The sequence below is a fragment of the Arachis ipaensis genome, chromosome B10, assembly GCF_059453495.1.
Source record: "Arachis ipaensis isolate K30076 ecotype BB chromosome B10, ASM5945349v1, whole genome shotgun sequence".
NCBI classification, from domain to species: domain Eukaryota; kingdom Viridiplantae; phylum Streptophyta; class Magnoliopsida; order Fabales; family Fabaceae; genus Arachis; species Arachis ipaensis.
Genome location: NC_142435.1, coordinates 5,142,620 through 5,163,340, shown reverse-complemented (window position 1 = coordinate 5,163,340; position 20,721 = coordinate 5,142,620). Strand labels below are relative to the sequence as shown.

The 20,721-nt window shown below is 31.8% G+C and overlaps 1 protein-coding gene, 1 non-coding gene and 2 pseudogenes across 5 annotated transcripts; 3 read left to right on the top strand and 1 right to left on the bottom strand.

Moving 5' to 3' along the window:
* Positions 1 to 5,994: 5,994 nt before the first annotated feature.
* Positions 5,995 to 10,029, bottom strand: LOC107623787 (protein GID8 homolog). Of its 4 annotated transcripts, none has more exons than XM_016326161.3 (7): positions 9,917 to 10,029; positions 9,509 to 9,607; positions 8,909 to 9,068; positions 8,686 to 8,792; positions 8,027 to 8,158; positions 7,621 to 7,777; positions 5,995 to 6,322 (listed from the first exon to the last, which is right to left on the bottom strand). In XM_016326161.3, the coding sequence occupies exons 2-7, from the start codon at positions 9,557 to 9,559 to the stop codon at positions 6,201 to 6,203; spliced, it is 729 nt and encodes a 242-aa protein (XP_016181647.1). In that variant the 5' UTR covers positions 9,560 to 9,607; positions 9,917 to 10,029; the 3' UTR covers positions 5,995 to 6,200. The 4 variants fall into 4 exon arrangements, with proteins under 4 accessions (XP_016181647.1, XP_088360173.1, XP_016181648.1 ...); XM_088504047.1 differs by having other exon boundaries at positions 9,921 to 10,028; XM_016326162.3 differs by having other exon boundaries at positions 9,736 to 9,956.
* Positions 10,030 to 10,228: 199 nt separating this feature from the next.
* Positions 10,229 to 10,300, top strand: TRNAQ-CUG (transfer RNA glutamine (anticodon CUG)). The gene has a single exon. It is a non-coding gene; the product is annotated as a tRNA-Gln (tRNA).
* Positions 10,301 to 11,487: 1,187 nt separating this feature from the next.
* On the top strand, positions 11,488 to 12,084 carry LOC110268328 (uncharacterized; annotated as a pseudogene).
* A 3,157-nt stretch (positions 12,085 to 15,241) lies between these two features.
* LOC148578997 (putative ribose-5-phosphate isomerase 3, chloroplastic pseudogene) lies at positions 15,242 to 18,484 on the top strand (annotated as a pseudogene).
* The last annotated feature ends 2,237 nt before the right edge of the window (positions 18,485 to 20,721 follow it).

Genomic DNA, 20,721 nt, shown 5'->3' with positions numbered 1-20,721 from the left:
GCAGCCCCATTCAGCACACTACACGTAAACCGCTATAGCCTATAGCGGTTTACACTCTCACACGCACACACATAAACTGCTGCTGACAGCAGCGGTTTACACTCACACACGCACACACATAAACCGCTGCTGCCAGCAGCGATTTACCCTCACACACACGTAAACCGCGACTGGTTGTAGCGGTTTATGCACAACTGTAAACCGCTATTGCCAGTAGCGGTTTATATAGAATTGTGAATCAATGTATTTGCTAATTGGATTTGGAAACAATGCATTTGTGTAATATTGAGGGTGAAACAATTTAATAACGTAAATTGCCCAAACATTAAATTATTGCATTAAATAATAATTAAAATACTTTGTAAAACTAAAATAGTTAAATAGGATAGAAAAAATCTAGAAAAACGTATGCGACACTGAACCCCTTAATATCAGTATATTAAAATTTTTAAAAGATATAATATGAACAAACAGAACGTATCGTTGGTGATCGTCTCTCTTCTTGATATTCTCCAATAATTTTCTCCTCCTCCGCCCCCAAAGTGCTTGCAAATGGCTGGAACATCCTTGATACGTTTTTATGTTTCACATATTAAATATGCTTTTTCAATTTTATGTATCTCTACCTTGCATGAGTATATCAAATATCTTGTGCATGCATGGGATCTTCCTAAAATTTTGGTGTCATAGGCTCTTCTTTTATTAGCCTAAAGTTAGCTTTTATTGGAGAAAAGAAAGTTATATATGCACGAGAAAAAGTAGACGTTGAACACTTGCATTGAAAGGAACCAGCAACAAGATACAAAAATGGTAAATAAATAAGAAATGATGGTATTTTGTAGGCAAGCAACAAACACAAAGAAACAAAAAGAGTGAAAGAAATTAAAATGCGGATTCAAAGGGAACATGCTTATAAAAAGCATCTAAAAAGACGATAGATCGGAAGCAAATCCAAATGAGATACTACTTCTGCACTGCTTCATGATTTTCTTTTTAATTATTTTTCTTTTTTCCCATTAAGAAAATCGTAGTTCGGCTGTAGACATAGGCTTGCATATGTGTCATAGTGTGTTATTTAAATATATTATAAAAATGTGTATGATATCATACAAAATCTAAGAATACAGAACAAGAATTTATATATATATGAATTATTCATTAAATTAGTTATTTGCATAAAATACATATTAAAATATAAAATATATATTAAAAATAAATAAAATAATATATATTTATGTATAAATATATAATAACTATTTTAATAACTAATTTTTAGTGTGTATATAATATTTTTTAAGATTTGAAGGAGGTAAAAAACTAAATATCAATACCGAGTATAATACATTGTTTAGAAAGTAGAAGCACATCAAAACAGTATAGCCTATCAAGAAAATGGCCCTTTTTGCTATTTCCATGCTAAACTTTGGCTTAATAATATTGCATGCTTTAGCAATCTATCATCATCTTTATCTTCTTTTTCGCCTTTGAAGATTTGGTGCCCCATGATAGAGATTTTCTTTGATTAAATTTCACTATCAAACATGTGTTGCCTATTACAGCCCTAGCAGGTCTTCTTTGCTCACATGCTAATCCTTTCACATTTGTAATTGTGCATGGCAATATTCCTTTTAATCTTCGAGTAACAAAAAATAGGTACTTGGCTTTTTATATCTAACACAAATAAATTATCGACTAATTAAAAATACAAAAATATTTATCATTTTTTAAAATGGGAGACATTTAAGTATATACGGAAAGTCGATTTGTTCTTATATATTTGAGTGAATACTCCATCCGACCCCTGACAATTACTTCGAAAGGACAACGAGGTCCCTAAGAGAAAAAAACACCCAATTTAGCCCCGATCTTTTTTTCGGGACTGATTAGTCCCTGTATAAAAAAAAAACAACATTGACTTTCTTTTGGCACAGGGCCTCGTTGTCCTTTCAAGGTAATTGTTAAGGGTCGGATTGGATTTTTTTTTGTCAAGGGCCTCGTTGTCTTTCGAGGTAATTGTCAGGGGCTGTTTGAGTTTTTCTCTATATATTTTAGACGGAGAAACTTAAATATCTCGTATTTTAAAAAGTCAGATACGTTTTTATATTTTCAGTTAGTTAAAAATTTATAGTCTTCAAATTAAAAAATTAGAAACCTATTTACCTTTTTCTTTTATTTTTTTTGCCTTTTGGCTGCTCCTAAAGAATGGCAATGTCCTTGAAAAAGTTTGGGCATTGATTTTTAAGGTCTGAGATTTTTGGGCATTCATAAAAACTCTCTTTTTACATACATAAATCTAAATCTTGTACTTTGAAACTATATATTCAAGCAAGCCCACAGGGCCCATATATTGATTGTATCAAATAGGATTTTTATCATTTGTATAAATAATTGTATTATGATGGCATGTTGATATTCTAACTATATGTAGGTGCTGTCTGAAATTTAACAATTTTGACCAAAGAGGCAATGTGGAAAGCAACCACACCCACTTTGTGTTGCAAGTATCATGTGGAAGGAAACCCCTCTTTTGTCCAGTTTTTTGGGGACTTGCACCCAAAGAATTCATGATCATGACTAATTGCTTGTTCTGAATGCTGTAGAAGAATCATTCAAAAACATTAAGGGTGACAAAGACTTTTTAACAGAAACCACCTTGGCACTTACCTATATTTATATATTTGGCAAACAGAATTCTCCTAACAATAGGAATAGTAACATTTACATAGGAAGAAGAAAAAATATTGTCTTAACATGCCATAGATATATATTTATTAATAAAAACATACATATGAGAGAGTGTTATATTATACATTGGTTAAAAAAGAGTCTGAATAATAAGAAGAAAGGGGAGTTGGGTGGGTTTAGTTAATTAAGCACATGAAGAAGAAAATGGGGAAATGGAACCTAACATATATAAAAAGGTCCAGCTATGAGTGATAGGGATGGGGAAGAAGGGTTATAGGGATAATATTGAGTGGACAGTTGGGAGTGTTTGGCTATTTTGTGATTGCAAGTAATTGGTCCTGCCATATTGATTCAATATGGTTATGATCACAGAAATCAGTACAAAACTAACAAAAATGGGAAACCAGTTCATTCCCTTCCTGGCCATACCCAAGAGGTAAAGTGGTAGCATGAATTATTACTTATTAGTTAGGTGTAAGTGAAAATCACAAATGTTGATTTTGGTAAGTACTCAAATGTAGACAAAACACTACCAAAATAGATTTAAAACTAGAGATTAGCATACAAAAATAAATAGATAAATTAATGTAGCAGAAAAGTGGGGGGTCCAATAAGAGGAAAGGAGTTTGCATAGGGTGCTAAGAGTGGCTCTGATGGGAAGAATGACAAGTCATCTAAAAAGGGGGAAGGCCCACATGTGGGGGGCAGCATAAGCTATGGTGTGGTATTGGATTGGAATGGGACAAGCTAATGCAAAGGGGGGGAATTTAATCAAAGGGGGGCTATTGGTGTATAAAGCAAAAGTCAAGAGTGTCTTTACAGGAAGAGGACAAAAGGGGTTAAGAGAGAATCAGATGTGGGGGGTGCAGAATGCCATCAGAGCAACCCACATGGTTTCTGGTTTGGCTTTGTGTGGGAGACAAACCAGTTAGGATGCAAAAATATGCCAGCTTTGATTTGATTGATCAACCATGCTTCTTTTTTCATCCCTCACTTCTTGTTAGATTTTTTACTCTTGCCATGTCTCTTTCTTAATTTCTTCTCTTGGTTCTTTCTTTCTGTAGTTTAGTAGATGCATATATATTCACTCAATCAATGCAAGCTGAATCAAGTTTTCTTTTTCTTTTCTTTTTTTTTTTAATTATTTTAAGTGCTAGCAATTTGTTTCTTTCCCCTGCATGTGCACAAGTATGGGGATAATATACAATGTTACACTATTTCATGTAAACTCAGTAAGCCAAGAAAAATTAAGGAATTACAATGTTAACTGTCATGGCATACAAATTAATATTTGAATGACTTTATTTTCTTTCTTATGATGTTGCCGCATGGGTAGCTATTATTACTCCTATATAGTACTGGACCCATGCTTTAAACTACAACAGATTTTGGTGTAAATATGGTATAAACTCAATGTGCTTTTATTTTTTCATTTATGTTGTCAAGATTCAAAATTTATTAGATATAAACTAGTTTAACTCCTGGCGATACACAGTTAATTACTAATTTGTTATGTTAGAAAAAATCAGTTACTTACTCCTTAAAATTTAAATATATAGCAGCACAACAATATAAGTCAATCAATTGGTGGAAGATTATTATCCTAACTTACTACAAGCTTATATAGTTAAATTTGTCTTTGTAAATAAATAGTTGAGATTTTAAGCAAAAGAAGCAAGGAATTAATTTATGGATAAGAATATTGGATTAGCATTGAGCAATGAAAGATCTATCATAATGAAACGAAGTCCCCTAGAATCAAGCAATTTCACCGAAAAGGAAGTTGATGAGAGGAGGAGTTATATATAGTTAAGAGAAAATCGGAGGATGGATCTTTATTACTCAAATTCGTTATGCTACATAGCATTAATTAATTATTTAATATTTAATATGATATTGTTTCATTTTCATTTGACAACAACATTCTGAAATCTCTGATAGAGAAACGACCTTAGACTTTTTGGGGCTCTCTGCCCACTGCAAAACCCCACCACCTCCACCACCACCATCTTTCTCTCTCTCTCTCTTTCTCTCTCTAGGATGGAATTTTAGCATCCCAACGTGACACATAGTCACTACTATATAGATTGGATTAGATAGTACCTAACTGTGGAACATTGCACCCAACTCATCAGTCTGCGCACCTTCTTATTTAGAAGACCAAAAAGACTATTATCCTTCTCTTTCAGTGTTCATTCTTCTCCATCACCCATCACCCCCATCACATAAAGCTTCAACCTTTTTAAGCATTTCGACAAACCCATCTCACACGTCCATTGTTGAAAACACCATACCATGCTCCCACTCCCATATTCACTATAAAGTACATACCCTTGTTCTTGCTCTTGTGTTACACCACACTGGGACAATAAAGCTTGAAGCTTTTCTCTTCTTTCTGTTGAAACATGGGGTTGCTTGCGAATTTGGACGAGTGGGTGAACGGTTTTGGCAAGAAGAGGTGCAGGAGCTTGTTTTGGAGGATGCGTTCTGCGGTGAAGAAGGCTTTCAAGAACAACAATGGTGGAAAGAAGCAGATCAAGTTCCAATATGATCCTTCAAGTTATGCACTCAACTTTGACGACGGCACTTGCCACCACCTTATTAGAGATGCTGCAAAGATGTTCATGGCAGATGCAACAGTCCATGAGCTCCCAGATATCCACAACAACACAACCTGGGTTTATGTTATTTGGGTCAAAACCAAGTGACTCTGTTACGTTGCTGCTCCTTAATTCACAGGTTCTAAAAAGAACACGCTTCGTTTTTTGTTTCTTCATGTTGGGTAGTATTTTAATGTTTCTAGTTTCTTAGGATAACAAATGAAAAAGCATTGTAGGAATTTTCAAGGATCTTGTAATGTTCTGGACTTCTGGTCTCTTGTTTCAGTGTACATCCTCCTCACACAGTTCACATTATTCTTCACTTTGTGCGTTTGAGTTTTACCATTGAGTTAGAGAGAATAGATATAGCTAGAGCGAGAGTGTTCACATAGCAAGACAAAAGAGGAAAAACTAGGCTAGGTAAATTGTGATGCGCTGTCTGGTTCAGAAGCAAAGCAACGTTAAAATTATTACTTGGTGAAAACTGGCACGCGTTTACTTCCTTTGGCTTATGCTGGAATATTACATATTGCATTAATGAGGCACACAGAAGGATGTGAAGATAGTAATGGACTAACGGTCCCCACTAATTGGAAATTATGATAGGCTGCATTTTTTAACCACCCTTTTTTCTTTTTGAAAGCTTAACCACCTTTCAACCTGATAGGAAAGAATCATTTTTTTTTTACCCGTAATGCACAACTGAATATATGTCTAAACAATCGGTTATCTCATGGAAAGAATTGATTTCTGTTTGACAATCTCTTTGTACAATGGGGTAAAACCACTTGGAATATATTACCTAGGAGAAATGGACACCAATTATGACAGTACCTTTCTCTTTCAAGTACACCAATAATTTTTCAATGCAATGACCATAACAGCTCCATGCGAAACCTAAAATGCGGCAAGTATTCAGACAGCAGGATCTTCTAATATAGCTTTGGATAGATCATTTATCCGAGGGTAAGCTGCTTTCTCATTCAGCTGGTTTTGGGCCCATATCAGCATCTTCAGCAAGCTTGGAAGTTTTGGATCTGATTCAATAAATCAAAGTTAAATGAATGATAGTACAGCAATCTAACTTAGGGGGTTTTCAACTGTTTAAATACAACAATCCCTATTAAGGAACATAGGACCAATTGGCAAAAGTTCACAATTATATCAGTTACTTAGGGATATTTGATGCCGATCTTTCCAGATAAAGACCAGTAATGGTCCTCCCCCCATTCACTTCATCTGAAGTGAATTTAATCACACTTCAAGTTCAAAGTTGAATCCAGATTCCAAACACAACATTCCGCGAAAGTAAGCCAAATCTTCTGTTCAGATCTAAAGCGCATATAATATAAATGGATTGCCAACAGTTGACATCCCCTATAAAGGAAGTCAAAAGACTACAAAATGATTGAAACTAGTAGATGATGAACAATAAGTCCTCTCAGTATTCCACTGGAACTGAGATTTGTGAAATTAGGAATACATTAAGATATTTACCAACTAGAATTTTGAATCCATCTTTCATATTCAGTCATAAATAATCAGAACTCAGTCCATGCTTTCCAAAGGAGCATTGGTTTAATTGGGACAAATCCGGCAAAACATCTATTATTATTGAAATTGACAAATTTATAATGCAACAGTTACTATTTGACAAAAATTGTATCTCGATCATGGACATCTTAGAAGATTATGCCGTTATAAGTGGTATATACACTACAAGTAGGGAAGAGAAAAGTATATGTTCAAAACTGAGGCAGTAGCTCTAGTCCAGCCTAAGTCTACGCATATTAGATTTTGTATTAACAACAAGAACAATGCAGAAACTATCAATGCCAATGAAAAGAAAAATCCTGGGGATAGAGGATTTCTTCAACCTCAAAATTCTATTCTCCAAAACGTCTGAATAATCTCCTACTTCCCCGACCCCAAGATAACTACCCCATAAAACAAACCCACTTTCTCTCTACTACTTTGGGTTTCCTGGGCATAGAGGATTTCTTCAACCTCAAAATTCCATTCTCAAAAAGTATGAATAATCTCCTGCTTCCCCCAACTCAGTATAACCAACTTCCCCATAAAACAAACCCACTTTTTTTCTACTACTCAGTTCTAAAAACCCACCATCTTATTGTTTATTTATTTACCCATGGACTGGTTGAGTGATTGTGGCCCAATTCCCTTTTCCCCTAAACGTTTTAGTCAGGTTTGAGTCTCCAACATAAGGTATTATATAATCCTCAGATAATTTAATATTCCAAAACTATAATTTAAAGCAAGAAACAGATACCCAAGTTATATATGCCAATAAATAGATTTTGTAGCAAACACAGACCTTTTTCGTGACTTTGGCTTGTAAGTATGGCTGCATTCACCTCACTTGCTGTCTTTAGCCGCTGTGATATGTCAAGAAGCTCTCCAACAGGACAGTTAGAGACATCTTCAAAGGCAAGCAATGCAACTGTCCTCTCCAACTCTTCCAAAAAGCTTTGCTGAAGGGAATCCAAATTAAGAAAGTGTTAGTACCAAGTCTGTGTAACTAGTTACACAATTTTCCACTGTAACAATGCATTTCCATTTTTGGTATTTTTTTCTTTTTCTTTTTTTCTAACTAGAGGCAATCTGAGTAAAAACATCAGTGTGAAGAACTAGCACATTACTGGAAGTGCCAGAAACACTTCACTAGCTAGTAGAGATTATATGTAAAATAAATATACAAAATATCATCAGATGGTATTTACGTTTTCCTCCCCCCTTGGTGCAAGCTCCTCCTGAGCAAATTCTAGAGCTTCTTCTACTTTCCCGTTTCGGATTAGTTCTATCAGCCGTTGCTGTTGAAGATGGAAAAATAATTGGGGATTTGTATCTAGTATCTGCAGTGAGCTCAAGTATCATAAAATTAATATTAATTATCTAGTACATATGAATGAATATGTGCTATCAGTACAAAATCACTCTGTTGGATTTAAAGAATGAGGTTCAGAAAAAGCAGAGAAGTAGAATTAGCAAGAAACAATACATAACTTGAACGGCAGGCTTCACACAATTTGAATACAAAAATGAGGATAATTGAGCAGGCAATATCAACTTGTAAACAAACCCAACTACAAGAGTTCCATGCCAAGTTCCATTTGAACAGTTTGCCCCCTTCCTCAGCCCCCTTTTCCCCAATAATGAAGTACAACACATTTAGTTTACAAGACAAACACTATCATTTTATGTTCAACATGGGAATTTTCAACATCACTTAATGTGTCAATGCCCTTAATTGGTGCGAAGCAATAAATAGATTGAGCATATGAATATTGCATGCATGATGCGGGCACACTAACAAAAGGAGACTATGATACGATTAAATGGGATGCTATTAACAAAAGACTAGTAGTAGTGAGAAGCTTACCTCGGGATTCAAGTCGTTCACTTTTTCAATTGCATCCTCAACATTACCACTTTGTACTGCCTTCTTCACAGCCATGCGATCAGTTATGGTTGCGAGATCTATATCTGCTATACATATCAATAAGGAGAGACAAAGGGCAATAGAGAAGCTGAGATCATACCAAGACCAAAATAAAAAAACAAAAATGAAGGAAAAAAAAAAACAGGAGACTAAAAGAGGATACGTTCAGTTCCAGACTCCATTTGAAATTTCTCAGCAGCTTCAACATAACCCTCGGTAACAAGGAAATTCATTACCAACTTATTCATGTCTTCTTTCCTAATCTTGACATCACTGAGCTTCTTCTCCCACTCTTCTCTTGTTATCACCTTCTTTGATGCGGCCTTTACACAAAAGATTTCAAAGGCAACATAATTAGGATTGCATTGCCCTCACATATATTGTTGCCACTTCATTTTCACTACCAAGCAGTGTGTATAACACTTTCTATAATCAGTCCATACACAGTATTACTTATGAAACAAAAACTTTAATGGGCTCCACATACTTCACACAGTCCTTTTTGTAGGAGAAATTAACGCACAAAATATATCAAAATCTGATTATCTGAACTAATTTTCAGAATCTATATACAATCAAATAGAATTAGAATGTAGAAAAAGAAAAACAATACCATGAGCTCCTAAATTAACTCAAATACAAGATCCTTAACAGTTAACACCAATCCCATCAAAAAAAGAAAATAACAGTAAAATACCAATCAACAAATAAAGCTGGTAAAAAAGTGTGTTATGTGAGTGAGAGGAGAGAAATAGTAGAATACCATTGCCTCGATCTCTGCAAGTTGACGAATCACAATCCAGAACAATGACATCAGTGCACACAATCAAGCCCCATTTTCAATCTCCAAAATGCCCCTCTCCTGAAAAATCCGAAACAAAATCGGTACCAAAACAAGATTGAAGGTCAACAAACGAGAACCAATAATAATTCAAATCAAACTGTTGCATTAAAAATCTCCAAGACATTCAGATCAAAATGTTTACAAACCCTACTAACAAAAGGGGGAAATAATTTCCACAAGCAGGAGATGGATACAAACGGTAAGAAGCAGAGTAGTAGAAAGTGAATAAATTTTCCGGGAAAATGGCGGTGAAAAATTTTCCGGGTAAGTTTTAGGTAGAAAACGTGAACGGGGGTCGGGAAGTGAGTAGAGTGTATAGGTACCTACCTACGTTTACGGTGTGCCGGCGAGGAGGCGATTCCCTCCCTTCACTTCAATTGTACGGAACCTGACCGGGGGTTATGGACTCGTTCTTCAACGTTGATATTGTTTCGGATCCGCTTTTTTTTTTTTGGGACAAATATCCGCTTTGTTTTTTATTTTCTACCCGACTCATTAATGGACCGGGTCTCAACATAGGCCCAACAAAAGAAATACGGACCCAGCCCAATAGAAACACAGTTTCCATTATTTTACATTTTTACTTCGGTTAAAAAAGTAATTAATATATTATTATATGTAGAATTCATACACAGAACTGGTCCCATGGTCTAGTGGTCAGGACATTGGACTCTGAATCCAGTAACCCGAGTTCAAATCTCGGTGGGACCTTTTTATGATTCATTTTTGGACTACTAACAGTGTCGGCTTTTGAATTCGTCACATTCTTTGATCTACAATGTTTTCATCACTTTGGAGAGTATCTAGCTAGCTAGTAACTAGATTCCAATTATTGAATTATTTTTTGTTTCTATTTATTCGTTTAGAGTTTAGGATCTAAAAGACTAAAACCAGCGGATATACATTATTCAATGAATATAAAATCTCTTTAATTATATATTGGATATAGGATAAGTTTGTTATCAACTATGAATTATTTCTCGTCTAGTTCTAAGTAATTTGAAACAATATCAATCTAGTTTATAATTTCAATCGATATACATACATGCCCCTAATTATATGTATATGTTAAAATTTTGGAACAGTTTCCAATGATCAGCATAAAAATAAGGAAGACACAAAAACGCATATAGTCTAAGTCGTCCATCCCTATCACCAAATGAAATCAAAATTATTTGACATATAAATAAATAACAATATTCATGAATTCGTAGGTGTAATCATGTATATGATGAGATAACGATGGTGTGAATGAAAGCGAGGATTATCTGATTTTCCACTAACTGGTCAATGCAGATCATATCCTTTCGAATAGTTTGTCCCACATATACATTCATACATACATGCTTCCATTGTTAATTAGTAGTGTGTCTTTTCATGTTTCATATTGGTCAGAGGTCAGACACCCAATAATATTCAGACATTAATAAACTTCCTTTTTAACATGTTTCATCATAATTAATGGTGCTCATTTACCAGCCCATGTTGCCTAATTTGTTTTAGGATAAGTAGACTTTGATTTTATATTCGCCAACATTGGGGGCTCACACTACTTTAGATAAGAACATAATTAATTATAATTAATTAGTGTTAGTTTAAATATAAGATAAGGAAAAATATAGGAAACTAAGTGCGTAATCAATCAAGAATTCAACAACTCAATTAATTATAATTATTAATAATTAATTTTAAATTTTTTAAATTTAAAATTTAAATAATTAAAAACTGATTAATTAAACCTAATTAAAAACTATAAAAATATTTTCCTTCTCTTCTATAATAACCTGCACACTCCCAACAACAATACACACATATTCTTTCTCTCAAAAAGTTTGCCGTCGAAGAAGCAAAAGTTGATAAACCTGAAAGCTGAGAAAAATGAGGAAGCTTTTTTATAAATCGGTTCTTCCCGTCAAAAATTGGACAATAGTGTTGTCTCATCAGACACCACTGAGATGGAGAAATCAAAGGCAAGGTCTGGCGACAGCGGCGGCGGAAGTGGAGGTGCTGTCAACGGTGGTGGTGGTGATTTGAACGGTGTATTCAACCAAGATAGAGGTGCAAATACTGTTGTGTTAGTCCCTAACGGTAATTACAAGGCTCAGGTGGGTCAGATTCGAAATGGGTTTGATGGAAACGGTGTCTAGGGTCAACAGATGGTGGTTAACAATGATAGGTATGTTGGGATTAATGCGGTAAGGAATGAGGAGAACTGTGGTGAGAGTTATAAGAGGGAGATGAGGGATTTAGTGGAGCTTTTGTCAAAGTTGAACCCCATGGCTGAGGAGTTTGTGCCGTCGTCGCTCGCCAACAATCACGGTTACTTGGCTGGTCCTGGTGGTGCTGCTGGTTTTGGATTTGCCAACAATTTTGCGATGCCGATAGAGGTGGTGCAGTTTTGCGAAAAGTACAATCTGGTTCAGTTTCAGGAGTTGTTCAAAGAAAAAGGAGTGGTGGAGCACGGGCTGTTTTTGAACAATCGCAAAAATATATAAAAAAAATATCCATTTAATATAAAAAAAATCCTAATACTTAACAAAAGAAATGTCCAGTTATAGGATTTAAAAAAAATCATATAATTTTTAAAAAAATAGAAATATCCACATCAGTCATTCAAAAAATACATTAAAAACATCTATTTAATATGAAAAAGAAACATTATAATGTTTAGCAGAAGAAACATCCATGTATATCAACTTACCTTTGTTAAGATGAGTTTCGAAATTGGATCCATTAAAAAATTGACAAAAGTTGGCTGGACCCTAGTTGGTTTCTAGCAGAACTCATAAGATAAATATTAATATTTTTGTTAACATTTATGTTTTTTTATTTTTGTGACTACAGATATGACTATTTTATATAACATGTTGTATTTTATTTAATCCAGTAAAAAAATTATTTTATTCTCTGTGTACATGGTGTGTCATAATTTATTTTAAAAATTATAGTAATTAGTATTTTTTTTTTATGTGTCTATAGACTATAGTAGCTATATAGTATATACTATTTAATTAACTAATTAAGCTCTATCATCAAATTATTAGTGCGCTACTATGTCGTCCCACACTAACTCTTTAATTGCTTTTTGAATTTTGAATAAGGTGATAGAAAACAAGCCATGTGCTCTTCATATGAACTAATTAAAGTGAGACGAATTCAAGTTAAATTGCTGAACCCTATTATATATATAGGGTTAGGAATTGTTGCAACATGATAATATAAATACCGGATTTATGTATTCGGACTACTACTACTTTAATTTAGATTTTGATGAACAATAATGTTTGTGGTAGGTATCCACTACCTTATTAGAATTTTTCTTTAGATGCATCAATTAGCCCATAGCCTATACCTTAATTAGCCAATGAAAATGCATATGTTGTTTTTCAATCATAAACGACACACACAATGCCACTAAATCTTGGGTCCATGCTGGTCCCTATATAGTCAGAATTTTGAAACTTGAGAATTAAAAGGTGTACGTGATAAACATGAAAAATATATAATAGGATAAATTATTATTTTAGTCCAAACATTTCCACTTAATTTTAATTTGATCTTTAACGTTTTAAATGTTCTTTTTTAATCTTAAAAATTTTTAAGTATTCTATTCAATTCAAAAAAAAAAAAAATTTAAGCGGGTTTAATATTGTCCTATTATTAAATTTGACACAAATAATTTGCATATTGAAAAGTCAATAGTATTCAATTTCAGTATGTAAGTGAAATCGATATACTAATAATTATTAATATAAAATTTTTTTCTTTAATTTTGAAGCGTTAGATAATTAATTGTTAGGATTTGAAGTTTCATAAAAATAAATTGAAGAGAAAAAGTGTTACAATAAAATTTTGGTTATATTTTTTCAACACATCGAAAAATATATGATTTAACTAGTATTGTTATTAGTGTCAAATTTAACGGTAACATAACACAAAACCTATTTAAAATTTAAAAAAAAAATTATAAAATTTAAAATATTATAAACTAAATTAAAATTTGGTCCAAATATTAAGAAATTAAAATAGTACTATATCCAAAATAATATTAATTGAACCTACTTTACCTTGTTTAGACCAAAGTGCTAATTTTATATTTATGAACTGAGCATATACATATACACATGCATGTACATTTTTTTTTATTCAATAATTCAGATTTTCAGCTGATTCGAGGAGTTAAAATGGTAGGTTATAAGTGAATTAAGGTAGATGTAATTTAATTTATATTATATAGAAATAGAAGAAGTTCCTATTTAATTATGTATGCAACCCTCTCCTGGCCTGCATGGCCCTTATAAAATAAATTAGTTGGTTAAAAATTATTATTGATTTGACAATGAGGTTGACTCCATATTCATGCATGTGTGTGTGATTTTAATCCTATCCCTCATTACAAAGTGCGCTCTACTATCTCAACACTAATTTGGGAAGCTATTGAATTATTCTTCTAAGCTGTTTTCTGAAACAATCATCAAATAAAATTGCAAAGGCACATACCTTAATTAAAGAAGCTGAATAATAATGTTGCATTAGATTTAGATCCAAGGCCATTACTTTTTTTTTTTTAACAAAGATAGAAGACTCGAACCTGTAACCTTTTAATTAAGTATAGGGAGACTATGTCATTTGAGTTATTACTCATTGGCAAGGCCATTACTTGAACACTGTAAAAAGGTATTTTGTTTTAATTTTTTTTCATCTATTTTCTACTCTGCATTTACATGGTGTATTTAACTCATAATGTTTATGTAGATTTAGGTGGATTTGGAAAGAGTGAACACCTACCTGAGCTTAATTAGTTGGATCGGATGGTGGATTTTGTGTAAGTATCCGCACATCCTATCTGCATATTTGCGTATCTGCAAAAATAAAAAAATAAATAAGTAAATATTTTTTTATGTTTTATTTCAACTAATAATTATCATATATATTATATTATTATTTTAATTTACTATTTAAAAAAAGTATGTTTAATATTATTTTAAGAATAAACATATTTAAAAAATAGAAAAAATGAATTTTATTGATATTTTTTAAAAAAAATAAACTTTTAAAAATATTTTTGTATTTTGCGGATATATCAATATGCGGATCGAATCGGATCCAAACTAAAAATTGCGGATATTGGATCCGATCCGATCCGATCCGCGTTCACCCTACTTTTTACAAAATTTTAAAAATAAAAAATATTGAAAATAAAAATATAAACTAAATGCACCTTACATGCATTATATTTTGATTTATCGATTCAGTAGTTTTCACTATTATTCTAGAATTAATTATCTTCTAAAAAGTAGCACTTTTTTAAATAATATTATTACTAATATGTCATCGTTTTGTAAAATAATTAATAAGGTAATCCAAGTGATTGTTGAAGAAGAAAATTGAGTAGTTCTCTCTCCCATTCATGTGAGCACTTAGGGTTCCCGTAGTTCAAGTCATAACGCACAAGGTTCGCCACAAAAACACCACCTTTCTACTTTGCTATGATTAGATTCTTGAAAACAGTATGTAGTAGTGAGCTATATATATATATAGCTTTCCATTACATAACATATATATATTTAAGAGACAAACCACCATTTTGGAATATATACCAAAATGCATTAATTTTCCATCTATGATATGTTAATCAACCAACACGCGAATATGGTCATTGGTCAATATATATATATACTACTCCATGCGCTGTGATTTTGTATAGTCTTTTCGATATGACTATATATATGTTCATAGAATAATTAAACATTTTGCAATATAATAACACTGTTTCTTTTCCCCCCATTATTAATACCCTTTTAATTAAATTCTATATACCTTAATTGAGTGATTTGTGAATGTACAAACGGAGAATGATTATTTCTATTCCTTAATATATATAGTATATATTAATAATTATACCAAACAAAAAATACGTCAAATATTGTTAGATTTAACGACGGATTTTACTGATAGATTTAAGAGTAAATTTTTTAATAGTAATAAATCAAAAAAAATTTAAACAAAAATTCGCCAAATTTAAAATTTTGCGGCAAAATCTGACAATAACAATTTGGACACTTTTTTAAAGAAAAAAAAAATTAACAATGCAAAATTATTTTACATTAGTTAGTTATTAACAATTAAATGATTCATCAAATGTGTTTCTTTGAAAGATCTCCACCGTTGCATTACCTTATCCTGACTTAGACTCTTATGTTTCATTATTCATTATTTTAATGAAAGGGTAATGTTAAGTAGACAAAAAAAAATAAAAATTTATCTTATTTAGTATTAATTAATTATCATAACAATTAATAAATGTTAAATAAGACAAGTTATGATTGTTTTTGGTTATTTTTTTTTTATTACCAAATATTTCCGTTAATGAAATATATTTTTACCTGTGAAAAACAAAAAAGCTAGTTATTATCGCCACTACATATAAAATAATAATCCATTTCTAAATTTAGTCCATGCTTTATCGTATATATATATCTTTATGCAAACTAATTATAAATGAATACAGTTCACAATCTCTGTACATAATGCGGTCAAATATATACCAAATCATATATCAGTCAGCATAGACAACTTATTGCAACCATAGAATTTCCATTCACATGTTATAGCGATGATTTGATGAGCAAAATTGATTCATCATACTTCTTTTTTGGGAAAAATTAGAAAATGCGAACCTCGATATTCTTTCAAATAAATGGATGAAATTATGCATCATTAACAATCAGAAAATAAAAGAACTTGACACATACATGGTCAATGTTAGTTAGACACGTATTTCTTTCTAATAACCAAATCAAGATCAATCTTGTAAGACATAATCGAATATTAATTAACTGTTTTTTTTTTTCTAACATTATCGAACTAAATATGAATGATTTTTAAATTTAGTTTAGTTACACATCTAAATGTTTTTTACAACTAAATCTAATTAAGTTAGTCTAAACTCAACAAAAATTACTTTTATTATACCAGTATATACATACACATATTTCAATAACGCAAAACATATCTTTTTTCGTCTTCGTCTTCTCTTTCTTCTCCTCCTCCTCCTCCTTCTTTTAAATTCGTGCTTATAGGTTCTTCTTCTTTCATTCTTCTTCTTCTTCGTGCACGTATGTTTTTCATCTGCTTCTCCTCCTCCTCCTCCTCCTCTTCTTCTTCTTTTTCTCCTCCTCTTATGTTATCGTTATCACCAACAACACCAATATGTTGCTAACATCTTTATTGATTCTGATTTTTTCTGGTGCCATTATTAAATAATTTCGGTTTACTTTTTAGTTTATTTCGGTTCATTTGTGTATTAATTGAGGTTCACCTGATGCTGCTGATAAGTATTGACCAAATTTTTTATTCTTTAAGTAATTTCGGTTCATTTTTTGGTTTATTTGAGATTCATTGGATCCATAAATGAATTTGATGTGTTTGTGTTAATTGAGATTCATTTGATATTGCTGATAAGATTGACCAAATTTTTTTGCAAAGATAAATGAAATTATTCATTATCACTTTATTCAGTTGCATTAGATTCCACTATATTCCATTCAATTAGTTCAGATTTGAACAAGCAGTAAAAAAAATTCAATCATCAACAAAAATACATCAAATTCATTTTTGAATCCAAATGAGCCTCAATTAAATTAAGAAATGAACCGAAATTATTTAAGAAATAAAAAATTTAGTCAATATTTATCAGCAGTATCAAGTGAACCTCAATTAGCATACAAATTAATCGAAATTAGTTCAAATTTGAACAAACTGTCAAAAAGACTCAATCATTAACAAAAACACGTCGAATTCATTTTTGGATCCAAATGAACTTTAATTAAACTAAGAAATAAATCGAAATTACTTAATGAATAAAAATTTGGTCAATACTTATCAACAGTATCAAGTGAACCTCAATTAACACACAAATGAACCAAAATAAATTAAGAAATGAACCAAAATTATTTAATGATAGCAATAGAGAAAATCAGAACTAATAAAGATGTTTGCGAAATATTTGTGTTATTGGTGATGATGATAACGAAAAAGAAAAAGAAGAAGAAGACGCAACATTAGAGAAGAAGAAGGAGGAGGAGGAGAAGAATGGAAGAAGAAGAAGAACATGCGTGTGTAAATTTGGAAGAAGAAGAAGAAGAGAAGGAGAAGGAAACAAAGAAGAAAACAAAGAAGGAGAAGGAGAAGGAGACGCGTGATTTGAAAAAGGAAAAGTATAGGGAACCAAGTGTGTAACCACCCATGAATTGAACAACTCAATTAATTATAATTATTAATAATTAATTTTAAATTTTTTAAATTCAAAATTTAAATAATTAAAAACTGATTAAGTAAACCTAATTAAAAACTATAAAAACCTTCTCTCCCTCACCGTCAAGCCCTCTCCACCCCTGCTCTCACGCAAGACGACCTTAAGAAGTTCGCTGCCGACAAAGCCGTCGAGTATGTCAAGTCCGGCATGGTCCTCGGCCTCGGCACCGGCTCCACCGCCGCTTTGTCGTTGCCAAGCTCGGTCATCTCCACTCCACTGGTTAACTCTCCAACATCATCGGTGTCCCTACCTTCAAACGCACTAAGGAACTGGCACGTTCTCTCGGAATCCCGCTCTCTGTCCTCGACGACAATTCCCACCTCGATCTCGTCATCGACGGCACCGATGAGGTGGACCCGACCTCAATCTTGTAAAAGGTTGCGGCGGCGCTCTTTCCTGCTGAAGGCCACCTTTGACGAGTTCATTGTGGTGGTCGATGAAACAAAGCTCGTGTCAGGACTCGAAGGAGTGACCTTGCGATGCCGATGGAGGTGGTGCAGTTTTACGAAAAGTACAATTTAGTTCAGCTTCAGGAGTTGTTCAAGAAAGAAAGAGTGGGGAGTATAGGCTGTTTTTGAACAATTGTAAAAATATATAAAAAAAATCCATTTAATATAAAAAAAATCATAATGCTTAACAAAAGAAATGTCCAGCTATAGGATTTAAAAAAAACCATATAATTCTTAAAAAATAGAAATATCCACATTTGTAATACAAAAAATTCGAAAAATATATTAAAAATATCTATTTAGTATGAAAAAGAAACATCATAATACTTAGCAGAAGAAATATCCATGTATATCAACTTACCTTTGTTAAGACGAGTTTCGAGATCCAATTCATTAGAAAGTTGGTAAAAGTTGGCTGGACCCTAGTTGGTTCTCTAGCGGTACTTTTTAAAAAATTGTGATAACAACTTGGTTAAGTATTTTGTTTAGATATAAAACTTTATTGTTTTAAATGAATGAAAGATAAAGCTTTTCTTATCAATGTTTATCAGACAATAAAAAAAATTTAGTAACCAAAATATATTAGTTAAAAATAGTTAAAATTTATTTTTTTAATATTTATTAATTCTAACAATAATTAATAAATATTAAATAAAATAAATTTTGACTATTTTTTATCTTTTTAGTATTAATATTTATTAATTATTATAAGATAAATTTTGATTATTTTTGTTTAATTTTTTTATTATTAAATATTTTTTTAAGGTTATACTAAGTAATCAATAACTTTCTTGAACAATATAAACAACTACCAATCAAATAAAAACACACTACACCTCCAAATTACCCATTTAAATTTTAATATTAAAATAATCATCTGTACACCTAGTGAAATGAATATCCAATATATCTATTATTCATATTGTTTAGTATTTTTATTGTTTATTTATATTTTTTTATTTTTTATTATAATTATATTATGATGAAATGTATGATATTTATTAGAACATAAGCGATTCCAAAACAAGAACTGTAGCTAAGCTAGTGAACCATAATAATTCTCCAGCCTTTTTAATTAGAGAGATCATAAGCTGTTATTACATCATAGAATCAGTTGCCCAATAATAAAGAAATTTTTGAAACCATTTTGATGGGATTGTTGGAGAGAGAATAAATATTAGAATAAAACTAAGAAACATAAATTGGTGCAATCTCGGCTGAAAGAATCTCTTTCCAAAAAAGATATATTATTTAAGATACAAATATGATAAATCTAATTAATGCAGTGTTGTCACAGCATTCTTTTTCAACCTTTATTCTCTTAATGAGTTTCTATTTCGTCCCTTTTTTTTCTTCATATGTTCTGGTATGTCTCCCATTAAAATGAAAGATCAATATGTTCAGTTTATGCTAATAAGTGCCTCTTGGTTCGTTTGTACGTTTCCTTCTTACTTATTTATTTATTTATTTATATTGCTCAAACGTAGGTTGATTTTTTTTTGTTATGGAAGAGGTGAAGGTGTTGTGCTGGGTTATGAACGATGGAGGTGCTACACCAATTTGTGGGACAGCTTTTTGCTTAGATTTGGTGTTAAGAAATCGGACCCTTCGAATTCTTTGTTTTTAAGTTTTTGGAAGCAAATCGGAGGGTCCGTTTTGCATGGAGGAAGGATCTGAAATTCACATAAAATAAATCGGACCTTGCGATTTCTCCATAATCAAAATTTTTTTTGACTTTACATGAAATCGGATGGTCCGTTTTCTCTGTTAATTTGCTTTTTGAATTAAGTTCAAGAAATCGTTAGATTCGAATTGTGCCTGACACCACACCAATGTTAAGCACCACTCCTCCCCATATCCAAGTCCAGCACCAACTTTGCCTCCATAATCAAATTCAATAGTACTGTTAATTAATTTGAAATTATTATAGACATTTGCTAAAGGAAATCTAAAATGAAACCTATAACAAATTCTAAATCATGCATACCTAGCTACATATCTAGATCGCATCTATTTGGTATAGACTACAATAAGGACAATCGATCATATCATACATAATTTCAATTAATCTTTACTCTTGAAAAAGATAATTTACTACTCTTACATGTGCATGAATAAAAAATAAATAAAATAATCAATAACTAACTACTATGATGTCTATCAAATTCATCATGTAGATTATTGATAAACGATATCGGTGCCATCAAATTATATGACTTAAGAATGTAAGTTTATAGATAATAAAAAAAGTACATCTTATTGTAAAATAAATAAATAAAACAGAAAAAATAAATATAAAATAAAGAGATATAAGTAGAGACTCTAATATTAATGTTCAACAATATTATTATCTTATTATAATAGAA

Excerpts from the sequence above, each read along its gene's own strand:
- LOC107623787 (XM_016326161.3), bottom strand. The coding sequence starts at position 9,559 with ATGTCATTGTTCTGGATTGTGATTCGTCAACTTGCAGAGATCGAGGCA. Across the intron at positions 9,069-9,508 it reads TTGCAGAGATCGAGGCAATG|GCCGCATCAAAGAAGGTGAT; the intron begins GTATTCTACTAT and ends TTTTGTGTAAAG. Across the intron at positions 8,793-8,908 it reads AATGGAGTCTGGAACTGAAC|CAGATATAGATCTCGCAACC; the intron begins GTATCCTCTTTT and ends TGATATGTATAG.